Source organism: Oncorhynchus gorbuscha, linkage group LG10 (assembly GCF_021184085.1).
Source record: "Oncorhynchus gorbuscha isolate QuinsamMale2020 ecotype Even-year linkage group LG10, OgorEven_v1.0, whole genome shotgun sequence".
NCBI classification, from domain to species: domain Eukaryota; kingdom Metazoa; phylum Chordata; class Actinopteri; order Salmoniformes; family Salmonidae; genus Oncorhynchus; species Oncorhynchus gorbuscha.
Genome location: NC_060182.1, coordinates 13546851 through 13567287, shown reverse-complemented (window position 1 = coordinate 13567287; position 20437 = coordinate 13546851). Strand labels below are relative to the sequence as shown.

Sequence of the window (20437 nt, the reverse complement as noted above, 5' to 3'; positions counted from 1 at the left end):
TAGCCAGGGGCACTGTCCAACACTCAAGACATAATTTACAGATAGCCAGGGGCACTGTCCAACACTCAGACATAATTTACAGATAGCTAGGGGCACTGTCCAACACTCAAGACATAATTTACAGATAGCCAGGGGCACTGTCCAACACTCAAGACATAATTTACAGATAGCCAGGGGCACTGTCCAACACTCAAGACATAATTTACAGATAGCCAGGGGCACTGTCCAACACTCAGACATAATTTACAGATAGCCAGGGGCACTGTCCAACACTCAGACATAATTTACAGATAGCCAGGGGCACTGTCCAACACTCAAGACATAATTTACAGATAGCCAGGGGCACTGTCCAACACTCAAGACATAATTTACAGATAGCCAGGGGCACTGTCCAACACTCAGACATAATTTACAGATAGCCAGGGGCACTGTCCAACACTCAGACATAATTTACAGATAGCCAGGGGCACTGTCCAACACTCAAGACATAATTTACAGATAGCCAGGGGCACTGTCCAACACTCAAGACATAATTTACAGATAGCCAGGGGCACTGTCCAACACTCAGACATAATTTACAGATAGCCAGGGGCACTGTCCAACACTCAAGACATAATTTACAGATAGCCAGGGGCACTGTCCAACACTCAAGACATAATTTACAGATAGCCAGGGGCACTGTCCAACACTCAGACATAATTTACAGATAGCCAGGGGCACTGTCCAACACTCAAGACATAATTTACAGATAGCCAGGGGCACTGTCCAACACTCAAGACATAATTTATAAAAGATGCATGTGTTTAGTAAATCTGCAAGTTCAGGGGCAGTAGGGATGACCAGGGACATTCTCTTGTTAATAAGTGTGTGAAATGGACCATTTTCCTGTCCTGCTAAGCATTCAAAAAATACCTTTGTGTGTCAGGGAAAATGTAGGGAGTAAAAAGTACGTTATTTTCTTTAGGAATGTAGTGAAGTAAAAGTTGCTTAAAACATAAATAGTAAAGTACAGACCCCCCCCCATTAAAAAAAAATAATAAACCGAATTAAATAGTACTTTAAAGTAGTTTTACTTTAGTACTTTACACCACTGCATTTTGGGGATACAGATTTTCGTTCTTCCGCCAACATAACGACAGCTTGAACTTTACAAAAATCATGTGATCAAAGGTCATGAAGTTTTGACTACAAGTTTCTGCAGTGGCTCTTCATCAACTTCATCCTGCAGCTGTAGCGGACATGAGTCGGTCACGATCCCGTGATAAGGTAGCCCGCCTTCGAACTTCAAAATCAGTGTCTGCGCTCAGCCTAAGAGAGCCTTTCCTCTTTGTCACGTCGGTTGCGCCCGTGCGAGATTTAGGTTCATATCCTTCGTGTTACACATAATGTGGGAGTGTCTATTGTGAACCAATCTTTAGTGTTTTTGTTTGACCCACACGAACGTGACCAAAGACATGACTACAACCGGAACCAACATTGATATTTGAGGCGCTCTCCCTGATTATACATACATACATACATACATACATACATACATACATACATACATACATACATACATACATACATACATACATACATACATACATACATACATACATACATACATACATACATACATACATACATATATTATTTTAGTTTGTGAGTGTATGATATGGTTGTTGGATACATGTTTATTTCGACATCATATATTTTTTTAAACACTGCCATCTGAGCTTGGCTGTTGGACGACCAAATTAGTGTCCTTCTTTCGGCGATCGCAGATGCACCTCCCCAGAGTTGAATCCTCGACTTTCGTCTTCGGTTGGTTTCTTCCGCCTTACCACTTAAAACAAGCCCATTGAGACACACCTATTCAGGGTTGCCAGGTCAAGTTCAGTTTCTACAAAATGACAAAAAAACTCGGCCAAAACCCCTGAAAACTAGCCCCATTTTTTTCATAGCAAAAGAGTTGCCCTATCTATACAATGAACCCATGTTTCCTTAGCGTTATCGAGCCAATTAAGAGCATCATAGTAATGACACGAGGAACAAAATTCGGGTTAACCTCAAAATAATAATTATTGCAAGCTATGAGATAATAAAGGCATTTGAATATGTGGCAAGACAAAAGATAATTTTCCATCAATGGATGTCAATTCAACTCGTTTGATTGCTATGATTATGCAATAAGGCACAAGGGGGTATGGCATATGGCGAGATGCAACGCAGAGTGCCTGGATACAGCCATTAGTGGTAGATTGGCCATGTACCACAACCCCCCCCCGCGGCCTTATTGCTATTATAAACTGGTTACCAATGTAATTAGAACAGTAAAAAGTAATGTTTTGTCATACCCGTGTTATATGGTCTGATGTACCACGGCTTTCAGCCAATCAGCATTCAGGGCTCAAACCAGGTTTAGAATTGTAAATAAATCCCCTTTGTGCATGTACATAACTATAGGTAACTCCGACAGAAGAGTTTGAGTGATGAAAGTTGGACAGAGGAGGATCTCGAAATCTCTGAGCAAGAAACACTTGGATGAACATAAAAAAACTAACGTCTAGGCTATTTTCTGGCAATTGTTCTGTTATTATGTGCCAGATGTTACGACTGCACATCTTTATAAATGGCCCATTTGCTAGACTGACTTGTCATTTCAATAGACAGTCTATAGACTAAAATATTGGTTTATGCCAAAATGTTGCCATAGTTTGCTTAGAGAAAGACAAAGTGATAGGCCTACATCTCATTTAGGCCTACATCTAAGTTAATATAGTCTACAGTAGCCTAGACAAGATTTAGGCAAGATGTAAACTGAACAATTTAGCAGCTTGCTTAGTTAATTCATTCAGATGAATTCATTCACCATGAATAGCGAGGTGATTTTGCAATAAAAAGTGCTTGTGTTTCCCAAATAGCCTGCTGGAATAGGCTACTGAGGATGTGGTCATAATTTAAATCACTGAATTAAATCACTGACTCCAGTGATATCATCATTTCCACATATGTACCGTATCAAATGGTAGCCTACAATGGCATATACATGAATAGCCTACTTGATGGCGAAAGCTAATGTATAATTCTCCACATTTAGCCTAATGCCAGTTTCATTGAGGACTTTCCCCATAAAAAGAACCATGCGAGGGAGTTCCATAACTTCAATTTCAAATGTCCACTAGGGCAGCCGCCAAGAACTGAGCATGCACTTAGCTTGATACCCTTAGCTTGATACCGTTTTCTTTAAGCAGTCAACATTAGAATGCAGTTGAAACCACCTCCTAACAGATTTATGTAATGCGCCCAAAGTCATCTTCCAGTGCTTTGTCTGCATTATTTCTTGATGTGCATCAGTTCTAGCGTATGTATGTTTTCTGGAAAAAGGTTTGGAAATAGGTGTCTCCATAATGACAATCTAAATAGCCTGACCAATGTTGCCAACTCCTCAGTAAGGAAAGTAGCTATTGGCTGTCCTAAAAGTCGCTAAATGACGTCATCACCTAATTTGCATCATGTGCATGTAATTGTGATGGACGCTGTAGGAGAGAGGAATAATGTCGTGGGAGAGACAAAAAGCGAGTAAAAAACACCCTAAATATGTTTAGAACTACAAATTAACATTCTTCTGTCGATTCTTGTTTTTTTTAATGTCACAATTCCAACCCTCCTCCTTTATCCAGGCTTGGGACCAGAAAAAGTGAACCAAAAGAGACACCCTGGCGGAGTTACTAGGTTTTTTAAATATATTTTTTAAATATTAGTTTTCTTAAATTTGTTTTGGTTTTTAACCTTATGGTCCCGCCCTGGCTTACAGTCAAATGCAGTGATTTATTTTTGTGCAGTGAATTATTTTAGACAAAGAACATTTTACATTTTCATCCTGCTCTGAAGGTAAGCCAGGGCGGGATCAGTCAGTGGCTGCTTCCCGAAATGCGTGATTCATTTGCAGTCTGGATGAGGAGGGGTGAACATCTCCTGCTCTGACTGCAGCTGGGAGGGATTGCTGCGGGAGGATTGGGCCGCCTGTGAGTGCTTTGGGATAGGGCAACACTGCCTACAACTTTAGCGAGTATTCAGACCCCTCTGGCGACACATTTTCAAAAGATTGACTAGCGATAAATCTAGCGATTTTAGTATAGTGTTATTGGAGACTGAAGTGAAAGCACATATCGTTCTTACTCTTCTCAACAAGCAGCGGGTGCTACTGTGGGCCCCACCCTACCTACCACTGGTTAAAAAAAAGGTTGTCACGACGTGGGCGCGTGCTGCTGTCTCGCCTTTCGCTCACGTGACTCAGCCAAATACCGTAGTGCTCCACCCCCTCACTCTGCAACAGCCTGCCTTAATGCCTGACAGTCAGCAAGCAGCAGGCCACGGTGAAATATATATATATATATATATTGTTATGATAAATGCCATTGTGTAACTTAGAAATAGCCAAAAACAGTCAAAATCGGCCACACCATGACACACACACTTAGAAATAGTCTAAAACCCGCAACCAGTACATTTTCTCCCCGCGAGATCGTTTTAAATGTAGCCCAATTTCAGGAAAACAGCGAACATGGCAACACTGCACCAATCGGATAAATGTGGCAACTCCTCTCTTGAGGCAAGCCATTTTTGGGGGGCTAGTTTTCAGGCCTTGTTCGTTGGTTTTCAGTATTCAGAAATGTAAAAACGGGCAACCCTGGAGAAATAGCACGTGATTCAGAGCCGGCGCCCTCTGCTGGTTAAAATAAGTATGAACCTTACTAATGCATATTTTGAATTACAGCATTTGAACATTAACAAAATAACATCAGATTCAATTATTTCACGTGAGAAGTAGATATGTACAAAATCATTCCGTAATTTCACTATAATTTAATTTCCACCCCCTGGGTTTTGTTATGATTTTGGTGTCAGCTGAGTGTTCAGTCTGTGGGTAGGTGGGGTCACACAACAAGCCAAGATGGCCGATTTTGAGGAGCCGCTATCAGAAGAGGAGAAGGTAACGATATTATGATTTTATTCACAAGTAACTCTATTATTCTATTCTAAAGTTACTGTGTGTCACCGGTGGTTGAATGGTCAACAGTAAATGGGTACTATATTTTAGAGCTACTAGCGTTCGCTCTGTTTCAGTAAAGAGACGATTCACTTGAGTGGCTAGCTAGCTATGCTAACGTTAGCCTGAACCTCACAATTCCTAGCCAGTAAAAGTTGCCACTAACTATTAGTTGTCATATAACTATTTAGCTATGTACAGGAATAAAGTTCCAGTGTGTTTAATGGAAACCCATGATCCTACTTTTTGGATATGGTTAGATCTGTTGGGCCAATTCAGGAAGTAGCTAACGTTAGCTGTTAGGCAAAATAAAACGTTGATACCGTTTCTAGCAGTGCTAGCTAGTTTACCTACCTAGATCAGAGGTTTTCTAGGTCAAACAGATACAGTTGCAGCTCAGATGCTTCTGCTAGCTATAGACGCCATAAAGAGAGGACGTGCATACACACACCCGACACTTTACTGGTGCGAGTGCTTAACTGGAGTACAGTGCTATGGCCCTGTCCAGAAACAAACAACCCTCGGATGGCCTATCCCCAACCCTTCAGAACTTTACTGCACGCATCCAGTGTGTGTGACGACAAAACATTTTTTTTGTCCACTTTGTCCTCAGAAATGTTGCCAATATAGTGACTATATATCAGATCTACACAAGTGTCCAGTGGTTGTTTCTGTACGGGGAGGATATTGGGTATGTCCTGTGTGGAATGCAGCTCGGGTTCCGGGCATGAGAATCTGTAAAGACTGGTAGTTTCCATAGAAACTGGATAAGCAGCAATCTCTTTGAGGCTGGCCATGCAACTGCATCTGTTGGGTCAAAATCAGTGGCACTGGTTTCTAATGACCAGGATTTGTGTTTAATGTGTTTATAAATGAACTTAGGCTACCTAATGCTATTTTTCAGTGTGTTGTCCATTAGCCTAAAGTATCAGTTTACGCCACTATCACCACCTTCTCAAGTAGGCGCCTCTGTGAACATCATAGACAGGACAGTCTGAATCACTATGTATGGTTTACTGGGATTATCATTTAGTAACGTCTTCCTAGCTCAATACTATTTTCCCCACTCAGCCTGATCTAATCTAGAACATTTCTAAATGAAATTGATGTAGGTCTAGTAGGATACTGATTCGTCCTCTCTCCACAGGTCCGCATAGCAGCAAACTTCGTTACCCATGCACCCCCTGGAGAGTTCAACGAAGTTTTCAACGGTGAGAAGGTTTTGTTTTCCACTAAAAAGAATGGAGAATAGCCTACAATCACATTGTTTTTTAAATGGTGCCATGTAGTTTGTGATTGTAAGGGTTTATTGACTGAAGGTGAATGTGTGTTTTGTGTATTTTGCTAACTGACTGACTAGTTGTTGATGTATTGTATTATAGTGGATCCGTGGCTTAAAGGGATACTGGAAGGCAGGCAGACAGCTTCTTTAAGTGCAAGATGTTTGTTCACAGGTGAAGGATGCAAGGCCAAGGTAGAGCAGGAGTCCACATTTACAGGTGAAGGATGCAAGGCCAAGGTAGAGCAGGAGTCCACATTTACAGGTGAAGGATGCAAGGCCAAGGTAGAGCAGGAGTCCACATTTACAGGTGAAGGATGCAAGGCCAAGGTGAAGGATGCAGGCAGGAGTCCACATTTACAGGTGAAGGATGCAAGGCCAAGGTAGAGTAGGAGTCCACATTTACAGGTGAAGGATGCAAGGCCAAGGTAGAGCAGGAGTCCACATTTACAGGTGAAGGATGCAAGGCCAAGGTAGAGCAGGAGTCCACATTTACAGGTGAAGGATGCAAGGCCAAGGTAGAGCAGGAGTCCACATTTACAGGTGAAGGATGCAAGGCCAAGGTAGAGCAGGAGTCCACATTTACAGGTGAAGGATGCAAGGCCAAGGTAGGGCAGGAGTCCACATATACAGATAATAAGATGTAGGATAATGACAAAATAGATTATATTTACAAAAACCAACAAAAGTTGACTTCAACAGCTAAATAATCTTACAAACTGAGTTGTTTTTATTTTATTTTAATTTCACCTTTATCTAACCAGGTAGGCTTAGTTGAGAACAAGTTCTCATTTACAACTGCGACCTGGCCAAGATAAAGCATAGCAGTGTGAACAGACAACAACACAGAGTTACACATGGAGTAAACAATAAACAAGTCAATAACACAGTAGGGGAAAAAAGAGTCTATATACATTGTGTGCAAAAGGCGTGAGGTAGGCGAATAATTACAATTTAGCAGATTAACACTGGAGTGATAAATGATCAGATGATCATGTGCAGGTAGAGATACTGGTGTGCAAAAGAGCAGAACAGTAAATAAATAAAAACAGTATGGGGATGAGGTAGGTAAATTGGGTGGGCTATTTACCAATGGACTATGTACAGCTGCAGTGATAGCAGATGTTTAATGTTGGTGAGGGAGATAAAAGTATCCAACTTCAGCGACGTTTGCAATTCGTTCCAGTCACAGGCAGCAGAGAACTGGAAGGAAAGGCGGCCAAATGAGGTGTTGGCTTTAGGGATGATTACAGACTGACAAGTTGATGTTGATGTATGCTTTTGCGTTCCAGATGTGCGGCTTCTCCTTAACAATGACAACCTGCTCAGGGAGGGAGCGGCTCAGTGAGTAGCACCCTATCATGATGTGATGTCAACATTTTGAAACAACCACACATCATTACTTTTCATTAGTCATCATTATTGGTGTAGGAGTCTGTAAATATCCCATGTTCTATTTCATTCTGTGTTCTCTCTCCCCAGTGCTTTTGCCCAGTACAACATGGATCAGTTCACCCCTGCCAAACTTGAGGGCTATGATGAACAGGTACGAGTGATATAAGGCTGAGTTTATCTGGAGCCGCAGTCTGATGATCACCCCATATTTACTGCTGTTATCACGTTAAGTCTGTTTAGTACAGTTTACTAAACAAATTGTGTCAACAAAAACAGTTAACAATCCTCTCCCTCTCCAGGTTCTGATTACAGAGCATGGGGACCTGGGTCAGGGGAGGTTCCTGGACCCTCGGAATCGGGTGTCGTTCCGCTTCGACCACCTGAGGAAGGAGGTGAGCGATGTGCAGCCATACGATGGAGACGGCTCCCTGAGAGCTTGGAGAGAGGCTTGCGACACTGCACTCAGCGCATACGTTAAAGAGCACTACCCCAGCGGAGTCTGCACGGTAAACCCCCCCCCCCCCACACACACACACACACACACACACACACACACACACACACACACACACACACACACACACACACACACACACACACACACACACACACACACACACACACACACACACACACACACACACACAACCACACAACCACACTCACTCAGCACATACATCAGAGTACTACCCCAGTGTCTGTATGATGCAGCACACACTTGCATCAGAGAACAGAAACAACATTGTGCTGTTGACCCTGACTGACCCTTGTGATATCGCCACTGTATGTCAATTCTCCAAGCCGCTAATCATGAAGTCCGTATTCACTGCAGGTATATGGGAAAACAGTTGATGGCCAGCAAACCATCATTGCCTGCATTGAGGGACACCAGTTTCAACCCAAAAACTTCTGGTACAGTTCCAACGGCATCATTATACATTGGTCTTTACAAGTTCAGAATGTTATGTGACTTCATCTCTTTCACACATACTTCATCTGCCTTCTCTCTCTCAGGAATGGGCGCTGTAGGTCAGAGTGGAAGTTCACAATTGGTCAGTCTACTGCTCATGTAGTGGGTGTGTTGAAGATACAGGTGGGCAATCGTGATATTTACTACAGAAACAAATGCTGAAGATAATAATTAAACACCCAAAGTCTAGTAATTAAACAGACTCTCTCTCTAGGTGCACTACTATGAGGATGGTAATGTGCAGTTGGTCAGCCATAAGGAAGTGGAGGAGTCTATAACGGTGACTGTGAGTGGACATAACGCTGATTCTATTTAGTAACAGCTAATTAGAACCCGTTTTGCTTCTGTGTCTTCATTCTATCCCTTTAATGTAAACATGAGAAGGAAGCAAACTGTAAGTAACAACTTATGCCATTATGTTGTATAACCGGTATACTGAACAGGTTAGGTCAGTTCAGGTTGTGGTCAATTACCTGTGTGGGAAAGGAGACTCTTTTTCTAAAATAATTTGTCAACAGAATGAGAGCCAGACTGCCAAGGAGTTTGTGGATATCATTGAGAATGCTGAAAATGATTACCAGGTAATTTACCTCACCCTTTTCAATGGATGTGTGTGTGTTCTGTTGGCTCTAAACTTCTGTTGTAAAATCTCCTCCCCTCTCTCCTGTTGCTCCTCCCCTCCCTGTAGACGGCGATCAGTGAGAACTACCAGACTATGTCTGACACCACCTTCAAGGCCCTGCGCCGCCAGCTGCCTGTCACCCGCACCAAGATCGACTGGAACAAGATCCTCAGCTACAAGATTGGCAAGGAGATGCAGAACGCATAGAAGAGCAGAGACTCACACCGCTGGGCTGGCAACACGCTCGCACAAGGACTAACCAAAGCTTATATATATATATATTGTAGTCTGGGGCAAAGCAAAGAGAAAATACAACAAACCAAGCTGCAGATTGACAGTCTGTTGGGCACAGTTCTGTATTGTTTAAAGAAGCTTTTGGTTTTGGAGAAAAAGGAAGTGTCTTGAGGTACAGGAGGGGAGTTTGAGTCTGCTAAAGGGGTACTGAGTTTCATCTTGTAGTGTTGACACTCTTGAACAGCTCCAAGACCCCAGGTTGAATGATTTTACAATGCATCCTTCCTTCTGTCCTTGATGTAGGAAACACTCCTTATTCTTATCTAGTCACGTACAGATCAGTGATTACCTCAAGAAAGGAAGGATGCATGTTGAAATCATTTAAACAAGGCAATTAAGCACACCAGGCAGGGGACGTTTTCTAATAGATGTTCATATCAGCACCATTTCTCCCCTTAACAGGACTGGTCGTCGATTATAGTCAGTTTTGAGGGTACTGTTTACTTTTTTTCCTGCTGTACTCTTCCACTTCCTGTTGTATGTGTCCTCTGCTTGAGCCAATGAAGGATACCATGGCTGAAAGACTGTCATAACCTCCTCTGTTTCTGAATCAATTCTCTTCTGTCTTACCTTGGCAACAACAACAATTGCTGTGTCCTTTCTCTTTTGTTGAAGGAAAACCATACCAATAAATGTCTTTCCGAGGCTAAAGAACCCCATACATGCAAAGCTCCCCTTTCTCCCATGTATACATGCAGATCTATATTTAGCTATGCAGGTTTTTATTTAATCGTAAGCTCAGCCCATCTGTAATATTCACACCTGTGTTTAAGTACCTTAAACTATACACAGCCATTTCACTACTTAGTTTAAACCAGGGGCTTTGTTCAGGAGGGTCCAATGTTACAAAATGTTAAATTAGAAATGCATTGTGTAGGGTAGACGCACTTCTCTGTCATCCCGAATAAAGACTTGTGCTCTCTACTGTAAATATCTATCTGCGAACCATGCTTCCCACAGAACACACCCCTGTTCAGCCACAACATGCACCTACTCAATATTACCATAGGCTGACTCGAGATCAGTTATTCTGTGCTGTGTTAAACCTTCACACTGACTAGCGCTGTACTCTGATGCGACCTTCAGGACTGTACTGCCCCATTCTGTTGTACAAATAAAAGAATTGATCATCTTGGGCTGGTTGTTTTCCTCGGGCATTGTATTGCTGGATACATCACTTTGGCATCAGTCCAGCAGCAGTGGGAGCTGTCAGACTGGTCTACCTCAATCTGACTTTCTGCAATTCCTTGCATCTTATCTCCTTGCCTCCTTTCCAGGTGCATTGGAGGTTCCCCCTTTTTTCCAATGTGCCTCGAGAAGGAAGCAAGGAGAGGAATCAATGTAACATGAATAGAGAGACAGTCTTGACTTATTGACAGGAAACGGGTGGTTTTGGGGCACAATGCTAGCAGAAATCAGGCTATTAGACTGAAGAAATTGATGCTTGGTTGGGATGTTTATTTTGTAATTTAAAAATCATATGCATAGTTCAGTTGTGAAACAATACATAAGGAAAATGCTTGCGTACATTTAGAATAATTAGAAGACAGAAATGTGGAGAAACAGTTTGGGTTCGGTAACTTCCAGAAGACAGAAATTTTGAGAAACAGTTTGGGTTAGGTAACTTCCAGAAGACAGAAATGTGGAGAAACAGTTTGGGTTAGGTAACTTCCAGAAGACAGAAATGTGGAGAAACATTTTGGGTTAGGTAACTTCCAGAAGACAGAAATGTGGAGAAACAGTTTGGGTTAGGTAACTTCCAGAAGACAGAAATGTGGAGAAACATTTTGGGTTAGGTAACTTCCAGAAGACAGAAATGTTGAGAAACAGTTTGGGTTCGGTAACTTCCAGAAGACAGAAATGTTGAGAAACAGTTTGGGTTAGGTAACTTCCAGAAGACAGAAATGTGGAGAAACAGTTTGGGTTAGGTAACTTCCAGAAGACAGAAATGTTGAGAAACAGTTTGGGTTAGGTAACTTCCAGAAGACAGCAGGAGATTATTTTTAACAAATAAAAGCGTTCTTATCATTGTGCCCTGTTTTGTTAATATCATCTTATAAAACCTTAAATACCACAAATATAAGACCTATGAGACCAACAACAGTGACAAAATGTTGTTAGGTTCAGGTTATGAAACACAGTACAGTCATGTTATTAATTACTTCCCACTTGTTCCCATCTTGACAAAGATGTAAAAATAGACAAAGGGTTAGGTCTACTCAGTATAATACAGAGGTACAGATCTGACCCCTAGCTAGTCCCTTTTATAAATAAAACGTATAAGTTTGCCAAAAGATCTGGAAGGATTTCAAAGGTATAAACCCGGTCTGTCACTATCTGCTTTAAACATAAGGATAGACGGTTGAAACTCAATTCCAGGTAGAAAATATTAGCCTCCAAGAAAGACGTTTGTTCTGAATTTGGTCCCTTTTGGAAAAAACAAGAAATTGTCCCGTAATAAAAAAAGTTGGACATATTTAAGTGTCACCTTATTTTTCTATCCCAGTGTAAGGTCTGTCTCAGGAAAGGCCCAGTGTAAGGTCTGTCTTAGGGAAGGCAGAGTGTAAGGTCTGTCTTAGGAAAGGCCCAGTGTAAGGTATGTCTTAGGGAAGGCCCAGTGTAAGGTCTGTCTTAGGAAAGGCCCAGTGTAAGGTCTGTCTTAGGAAAGGCCCAGTGTAAGGTCTGTCTTAGGGAAGGCCCAGTGTAAGGTCTGTCTTAGGGAAGGCCCAGTGTAAGGTCTGTCTCAGGAAAGGCCCAGTGTAAGGTCTGTCTCAGGAAAGGCCCAGTGTAAGGTCTGTCTTAGGGAAGGCCCAGTGTAAGGTCTGTCTTAGGGAAGGCCCAGTGTAAGGTCTGTCTTAGGGAAGCTTTTCCCTTGTTAAAAATCCAGTGTATTCACTATTCTAGTGTATGTTGTAGACAACACGTAGATACGACCGGACATAATGTGGTGTAATGCAGAGAGCTGCAGAGACCAAACATAATGGGGTGCAATGCAGATAGCTTCAAATGAGGCTTTTTAATTATTTGTATTATTTACAACATTGTGCTTTATTATAAACTGGATGGTGCGAGCCCTGAATGCTGATTGGCTGACAGCCGTGGTATATCGGACTGTATACCACGGATATGACAAAGCATTTATTTGTACTGCTCTAATTACGTTGGTAACCACTTTATAATAGCAATAAGGCACCTCAGGGGTTTGTGAAATATGGCCAATATACCACAGCTAAGGGCTGTGTCCAGGTACTCCACATTGCGTTGGCCATATATCACACCCCCTTGGGCCTTATTGCTTTAGTAAACTATGTTCAGAATGTAATCTGGTACAAACTACAGTGAAAGACATGATAACTTTCAGTGCAGGTACTGCTAGATATGGTGATAAGCTACAGATCAGACCAGGCAGGGGAAAGTCAGATGGGAGCATACATCTGTAAAAGTAGTGTCATGATACACCTACAGTTGAAGTCGGAAGATTACATAAACTTAGGTTGAAGTCATTGGTTTTTCAACCACTCCAAAATTTCCTGTTAACAAACTATAGATTTGGCAAGTCAGTTAGGACATCTACTTTGTGCATAACACAAGTAATTGACCTTAGTTATCTATGTTCTCTGTATTATTTTGGTAAGGTCAGGTGTGATGAGGGTGGGTATATATGTTTTTGTCCTGTCTAGGGTTTCTGTATGTTTATGGGGTTTTTCAAGTCTAGGTGTTTATATGTCTATAGTTGCCTGGATTGGTTCTCAATCAGAGGCAGCTGTTTATCGTTGTCTCTGATTGGGGACCATATTTAGGTAGCCATATTCATTGGGTATTTTGTGGGTTATTGTCTGTGTAGTTGCCCGTGTTTGCACGCAGTGTTCATAGCGGTAGGGTTGTTTAAGTGTTCTTTCTTCATTAAAAGAAGAATGTATTCTAATTACGCTGCGCTTTGGTCTTTACGATGAACGTGACAGTAATTTTTCCAACAATTGTTTACAGACTTTACTTATAATTCACTGTATCACAATTCCATTGGGTCAGTAGTTTACATACACTAAGTTGACTGTGCCTTTAAAGAGCTTGGAAAATTCCAGAAATTGATATCATGGCTTTAGAAGCTTCTGATAGGCTAATTGACATTTTAGTCAATTGGAGGTGTACCTGTGGATGTATTTCAAGGTCTACCTTAAAACGCAGTGCCTCTTTGCTTGACATCATGGGAATATCAAAAGAAATCAGCCAAGACCTCAGGAAAAAAATTGTAGACCTCCACAAGTCTGGTTCATCCTTGGGAGCAATTTCCAAATGCCTGAAGGTACCACGTTCATCTGTACAAACGCGCAGCCGTCATACCGCTCAGGAAGGAGTCACGCTCTGTCTCCTAGAGATTAACGTACTTTGGTGCGAAAAAGTGCAAATGAATCCCAGAACAACAGCAAAGGACCTTGTGAAGATGCTGGTGGAAACTGGTACAAAAGTATCTATATCCACAGTAAAACAAGTCCTATATCGAAATAACCTGAAAGGCCACTCAGCAAGGAAGAAGCCACTGCTCCAAAACCATCATAAAAAGGCCAGACTACGGTTTACAACTGCACATGGGGACAAAGAGTGTACTTTTTGGAGAAATGTCCTCTGGTCTGATGAAACCAAAATAGAACGGTTTGGCCATAATGACCATTGTTATGTTTGGAGGAAAAAGGGGGAGGCTTGCAAGCCAAAAACATCCCAACTGTGAAGCACAGGGGTGGCAGCATCATGTTGCGGGGGTGCTTTTCTGCAAGAGGGACTGGTGCACTTCACAAAATAGATGGCATCATGAGGTAGGGAAATTATGTGGATATATTGAAGCAACATCTCAAGACATCAGTCAGGAAGTTAAAGCTTGGTCGCAAATGGGTCTTCCAAATGGACAATGACCCCAAGCATACTTCCAAAGTTGTGGCAAAATGGCTTAAGGACAACAAAATCAAGGTATTGGAGTGGCCATCACAAAGCCCGGACCTCAATCCTGTAGAAGATTTGTGGGCAGAACTGAAAATGCATGTGTGAGCAAGGAGGTCTACAAACCTGACTCAGTTACACCAGCTCTGTCAGGAGGAATGGGCCAAAATTCACTCAACTTATTGTGGGAAGCTTGTGGAAGACTACCCGAAACGTTGGTCCCAAGTTAAACAATGTAAAGGCAAGCCTAACAAATACTAATTGAGTGTATGTAAACTTCTGACCCACTAGGAATGTGATGAAAGAAATAAAAGCTGAAATAAATAATTCTCTCTACTATTATTCTGACATTTCACATTCTTAAAATAAAGTGGTGATTCTAACTGACCTAAGACAGGTAATTTTTACTATGATTAAATGTCAGGAATTGTGAAAAACTGAGTTTAAATGTAATTGGCTAAGGTGTATGTAAACCTCTTCAACTGTATATGTGCAATCAACAGATTACATTTGAATCCTCTTGGCACGGAAAGACTCCCCTCTCCATGCAGCCTTTGTATTGGACGAGACTACAGAGTGGACTTGGGCGGAGAGATTCATTAATTAATTTCCGAGAATAACTAAATGCATAATTAATAAGATCACTTTTAAACATGGCTATGGAATACAATAAACTAGATATAAAGATATATTACAAATCAAGATAATAAACTATCCATAAATTCAAAATAAAACAAATCTTATGAATCCAATAAAACCCAGTATATTATAGATTTAATGTAATTTAATGTTAACTAGACAGTGTTTCAGACCATTTGCTAGGTAGTGTTTGAGCTTTCCTTTGATAATAAGCGGCTAATTTATGTGGTCAAAATAGGGCCTACAGAGTTGGTATAAGTAGTGGCATTTTCTGCCTGCTGCAGGACATCCAGGAGATTAAGGCCAGGATCCAATCCAGACCGCGGTGGAACCACATTAAACCGCTTGACATTTACAGGTAATCAAAGATGGTGGATAATGAAAATGTCTTAAAAAGGCTGTTTACCATTTGACATTAAAAAAAACAGTTCCTGTCTTGTGTAAGCATGCTTTCCCAGATAAGCTCATGCGGGAAAGCATGCTCACAGATGGCCACGTGAGAGAGGAAACACCCACTTACACAGACAGAAACCGTGACAATTTTTTTTCAATGCAAAACTAACCAACTAACCAACAGCTGGCTCTGGTCTACTTATCCCCTCGCTCGCTCTACCCGCCCGACCAGAAAACATGATCTTGTGAGATGTCTTGCTTTCTTTTACCGTCTCTGAGGTAATTTCTGATTGAGCCGACATCAGCAGCGTTTACCTTGAATGCGATCTATTTGAACCCAGCAACATTGCTTTTAAAAGCTGCATTGTTGACTAGAGCACTCGGATTGAATCTCGGGCCTAAAAGTGAGTGAACAAGTGCAAATGGAAGAGAGAAACTAGCGTATCTGGAATGAGGGAGGCCATACACTGCTAGCTGCTGGAGGAGAGCACTGGCTCCTCCAGCAGGAATAAGACAAAGCTGATCACAGATACTGATCCTAGGTCCGTTTTGTGTTTTCTCCCTAATGGTTAAAGATGTGAAGGATTTGGGAAGGCTGATCCTAGATCACTTTCTAGCTGCCGTGGCCCATAAATGTTAGCTACCTGAGGAGAGTACCAGGTCTGGCTCCTTAGCCCCCTCCTGTCCACTGCTGCTTAGCCCACAGCCCCCCGTCAGCTCTGGGAAGAGACTGGCCCCGGCTTGGGGGTCGGGGGAGCCTGGAGAGGGGCTCATACCCGGTTTCTTAGGAACGGGGGGCGGGTAGCACCTCTCGGACCGAGGCGTGAGGGGCGAGCGTATACCAGGGGATAGGGGTCCTCCAGGCGAAGTTTTCCCCCCTGGAGGGGAGGCTGCCAGGCTCCGATAGTCAGTCCCAAATGGAGAGCTGTTCAGTGGGGGGAGCTTGGCCCCTGCCTGCTGGCTGGTGAAACGGGACAGGACCTGGGTGACGGTGTTTCGGGCTAGCTGCTTGGCCGTGCTGTTCTCTGAGGGTAGAGGGATGGGGGTGGTGGTAGGGGACAGGTCCCGGGGGGAGAGGGGAGCCGTGCTACCCTGCTGGAGCTGCTCCTGCTCAGCCTGCACCTGGAACTTATGCCTGGCGGCGTGGAAGCGCTGGTTGACTCCAGCCTGGTAGGAGGATGTGTGGAAGCCACCGGGGCTGACCAGACGCTTAGCCAGTGTGGGGGAGGAGATGGGGGAGGAGGAGAGGGAGGAAGAGGCCGTGCTGGAGGGGGAGAGGTTGGGGTGAGGGTGGCAGTGGGGGTGAGGAGGGTGAGGGTGGAGAGGGGAGGGAAGACTTGCTCCGGACTCGCTCTCTACCCCACCGTTCTCCACAGCCCCGCCCTCCTGAGGGGGGTCAGTGTCCCGTGGAGGGTTAGGGTGATGCCCGTTGACCTTTGAGACAGGGGTCACTTTAGGGTCGACGCTCGCCTTCCCATCAGGTTCTGTCTGGCTCGAGGTGGACGCCGCCGCTGACACCGTTGCCTGTTTCACCTCCTTCACCTCCTTCACCGCAGCCTCCTGCACCTTCCTAACCATTCCTTCCTCTCCTGCTGCCTCCAACCTCCTCCTCAGCTCCTCCACTTCTCTCTCCAGCCCCTTGCTCCTCTCCTCTTCTCGTCTGATCCTGGCTCTTAACTGTTCCCTCTCTGTGTCAAACTCAGCCAGCTGGCTCTCTGCTCTGGCCTCAATCTGCGCTGCTCTGCCCTTCTCCGCTTCCAGGGCCCCCCTCAGGCTCTCTGAAGTACAGCTCTCCTCATGGAGTTGCAGGCGGAGCTGGCTGACTCTCTGGGCCTCCTCCAGGGCCTGGCTGGTGGTTCTCTGGAGCTCCAGGGTTAGGTCCGAGGACAACTGCTGCTGCTGGGACAGAGTTTCCTCTGCCAGGCCTACTGCCCTCTCCTGCTCCCTCTGCAGCCTACGCACTGCTGCACGCTCCACCTCCAACTAGAAACACACAGAGAGATAGAGGTGGATATTTCAACTTTCAACTTCCCTTAGCACATTTTTTTTAATTCCCAGATAGGAAAGGAATTGCATACCTGTAGGTGCATTTCCTATTCGCACGGACTTTGATAACTTCTTTATTTGTGTACAAATGTGCTTGCTACGACTGTGATATTTTGTTGTCTCACCTAGATACAGCTATAGCACTAACTGTACGTCGCTCTGGATAATAGTGTCTACTAAATGAGTGTTTTCCAACCCTGGTGCTCCAGTACCCCCAACAGTACACAGTTTCATTGTACCCCTGGACAAACACACTTTACTCAACTCATTGAGAGCTTGATGATTAGTTGACAAGTTGAACCAGGTGTGCTTGTCCAGGGTTATAATGAAAATGATTAGTGTTGTGGGTACTGGAGGACTACGGTTGGAACACACTGTGCTAAATGACTAAAATGTAAGGCACACGAGTGACATATTTGAGCAGTTTTCTCGTCTGACCACATGGAGGTGTCAGAGTCTAGGAGAGTGGAGATATACCTCCACCCCCGAATACTGCAGAGTGAGATACACACGCAGTACAGTCGTGTCCAAAAGTTTTGAGAATGACATAAATATTAATTTCCACAAAGTTTGCTGCTTCAGTGTCTTTAGATATTTTTGCCAGATGTTACTCTGGAATACTGAAGTATAATTACAAGCATTTCATAAGTATCAAAGGCTTTTATTGACAATTACATGAAGTTGATGCAAAGAGTCAATATTTGCAGTGTTGACCCTTCTTTTTCAAGACCTCTGCAATCCGCCCTGGCATGCTGTCAATTAACTTCTGGGCCACATGGCAGCTGATGGCAGCCCATTCTTGCATAATCAATGCTTAGAGTTTGTCAGAATTTGTGGATTTTTGTTTGTCCACCTGCCTCTTGAGGATTGACCACAAGTTCTCCATGGGATTAAGGCCTGGGGAGTTTCCTGGCCATGGACCCAAAATATCGATATTTTGTTCCCCGAGCCACTTATAGTTACCACTTTTCCTTATAGCAAGGTGCTCCATCATGCGGGAAAAGGCATTGTTCATCACCAAACTGTTCCTGGATGGTTGGGAGAAGTTTCTCTCAGAGGATGTGTTGGTACCATTCTATATTCATGGCTGTGTTCTTAGGCTCACCTTGTCTTCTCTGGACAAGCTTTTTTCCAGATGCCCCAAACAATCTGAAAGGGGATTCATCAGAGAAAATGACTTTACCCCAGTCCTCAGCAGTCCAATCCCTGTACCTTTTGCAGAATATCAGTCTGTCCCTGATGTTTTTCCTGGAGAGAAGTGACTTCTTTGCTGCCCTTCTTGACAACAGGCCATCCTCCAAAAGTCTTTGCCTCACTCTGCGTGTATATGCACTCACACCTGCCTGCTGCCATTCCTGAGCAAGCTCTGTACTGGTGGTGCCCAGATCCTGCAGCTGAATCAACTTTAGGAGACGGTCCTGGTGCTTGCTGGACTTTCTTGGGCGTCCTGAAGCCTTCTTCACAACAATTGAACCGCTCTCCTTGAAGTTCTTGATGATCCGATAAATGGTTGATTTAGGTGCAATCTTACTTGCAGCAATATCCTTGCCTGTGAAGCCCTTTTTGTGCTAAGCAATGATGACGGCACGTGTTTCCTTGCAGGTAACCATGGTTGACAGAGGAAGAACAATGATTCCAAGCACCACCCTCCTTTTGAAGCTCACAGTCTGTTATTCGAACTCAATCAGCATGACAGAGTGATCTCCAGCCTTGTCCTCGCCAACACTCACACCTGTGTTAACGAGAGGATCACTGACATGATGTCAGCTGGTCCTTTTGTGGCAGATCTGAAATGCAGTGAAAATGTTTTGGGGGGATTCAGGTCATTTGCATGGCAAAGAGGGACTTTGCAATGAATTGCAATTGATCTGATCACTCTTCATAACATTCTAGGGTATATGCAAATTGCCATCATACAAACTGAGGCAGCAGACTTTGTGAAAATTAATATTTGTGTCATTCTCAAAACTTTTGGCCACAACTGTACTCCTGCATCATTATATTCAACATTAAATATTTTACTTTATATTTCTGTATTTTTCTACTGAAAAAGGGGTAAGGGTAAGCTTTAAAAGAAAACGCAAAATGGATCATCCCAAAACAACTGTTCTGAAAGTGCCATGTGCTGTTCAAGTGATGTTCATATCAGAATCAATCATTAGAGTGTAATATGTAAAAGTTCATGAAAAAACATGTTGGGAACATTTCTGGATTCTACAGAAACAGAGGCAGGAAAACACGCACACACACGCACACACACGCACACACACACACACACACACACACACACACACACACACACACACACACACACACACACACACACACACACACACACACACACACACACACACACACACACACACACACACACACACACACACACACACACACACACACACACACACACACACACACACACAGCCTTACATAAATAGAGGCTTCCTGAGGGGTCCCTCTGTGTGTGTGTGTGTGTGTGTGTGTGCTGACCTTGATTGGTCAGGGACAGTCATTATCTCAGGCTTTCCTGGGCCCCAGGCTGCCGGTCAGCTGAACAATAGCCTCTTCCTCCTTGTTTCCTATGGAGCCGCCCAGCCTGTGTGTGTGTGTGTGTGTGTTGTGTGTGTGTGTGTCTGCCTAGACCCCTCAACCCCACTGAGATACACAATAGATCCCCAGTCAGAGAGAAGTGACGCTACTCACAGGGACTTAAATCAGCTAGTAGTGTGGGGGCCATGGGGAACACAGAGAAGGGAGAGGAGGGAGAGAGGTGGGAGGAGAGTGTGTTCACAGATGTTTAACAGTCCCTCTTCTTATTCTGATTTTGTCTTA

General features: G+C 43.5%; 2 protein-coding genes and 1 long non-coding RNA gene across 3 annotated transcripts in view; 2 read left to right on the top strand and 1 right to left on the bottom strand.

Annotated features, from left to right (window-relative positions):
• The first annotated feature begins 4881 nt into the window (after positions 1-4881).
• Positions 4882-10731, top strand: capza1b (capping actin protein of muscle Z-line subunit alpha 1b). The gene is made up of 10 exons (XM_046364953.1): positions 4882-4978; positions 6183-6246; positions 7607-7658; positions 7797-7860; positions 8009-8215; positions 8542-8621; positions 8724-8802; positions 8894-8965; positions 9198-9260; positions 9368-10731. The coding sequence occupies exons 1-10, from the start codon at positions 4940-4942 to the stop codon at positions 9506-9508; spliced, it is 861 nt and encodes a 286-aa protein (XP_046220909.1). The 5' UTR covers positions 4882-4939; the 3' UTR covers positions 9509-10731.
• LOC124045574 lies at positions 6257-6981 on the top strand. Its single transcript, XR_006840875.1, has 2 exons — positions 6257-6644; positions 6743-6981. It is a non-coding gene; the product is annotated as an uncharacterized LOC124045574 (long non-coding RNA).
• Positions 10732-14894: 4163 nt separating the features above from the next.
• The window catches only part of cttnbp2nlb (CTTNBP2 N-terminal like b), a 38664-nt gene continuing 33121 nt past the window's right edge, over positions 14895-20437 (bottom strand). The window contains exon 5 of the mRNA XM_046364949.1: positions 14895-17542. Coding sequence (XP_046220905.1) covers positions 16196-17542 — 1347 coding nt within the window. The 3' untranslated portion in view covers positions 14895-16195. The remainder of the gene's footprint in view (positions 17543-20437) is intronic.

Bases quoted from the DNA above. Each gene is read 5' to 3' on its own strand.
- capza1b (XM_046364953.1), top strand. From the start codon at position 4,940: ATGGCCGATTTTGAGGAGCCGCTATCAGAAGAGGAGAAG. The intron at 7,861-8,008 runs GTACGAGTGATA...CTCCCTCTCCAG, and splicing joins TTGAGGGCTATGATGAACAG to GTTCTGATTACAGAGCATGG. The intron at 8,622-8,723 runs GTACAGTTCCAA...TCTCTCTCTCAG, and splicing joins TTTCAACCCAAAAACTTCTG to GAATGGGCGCTGTAGGTCAG.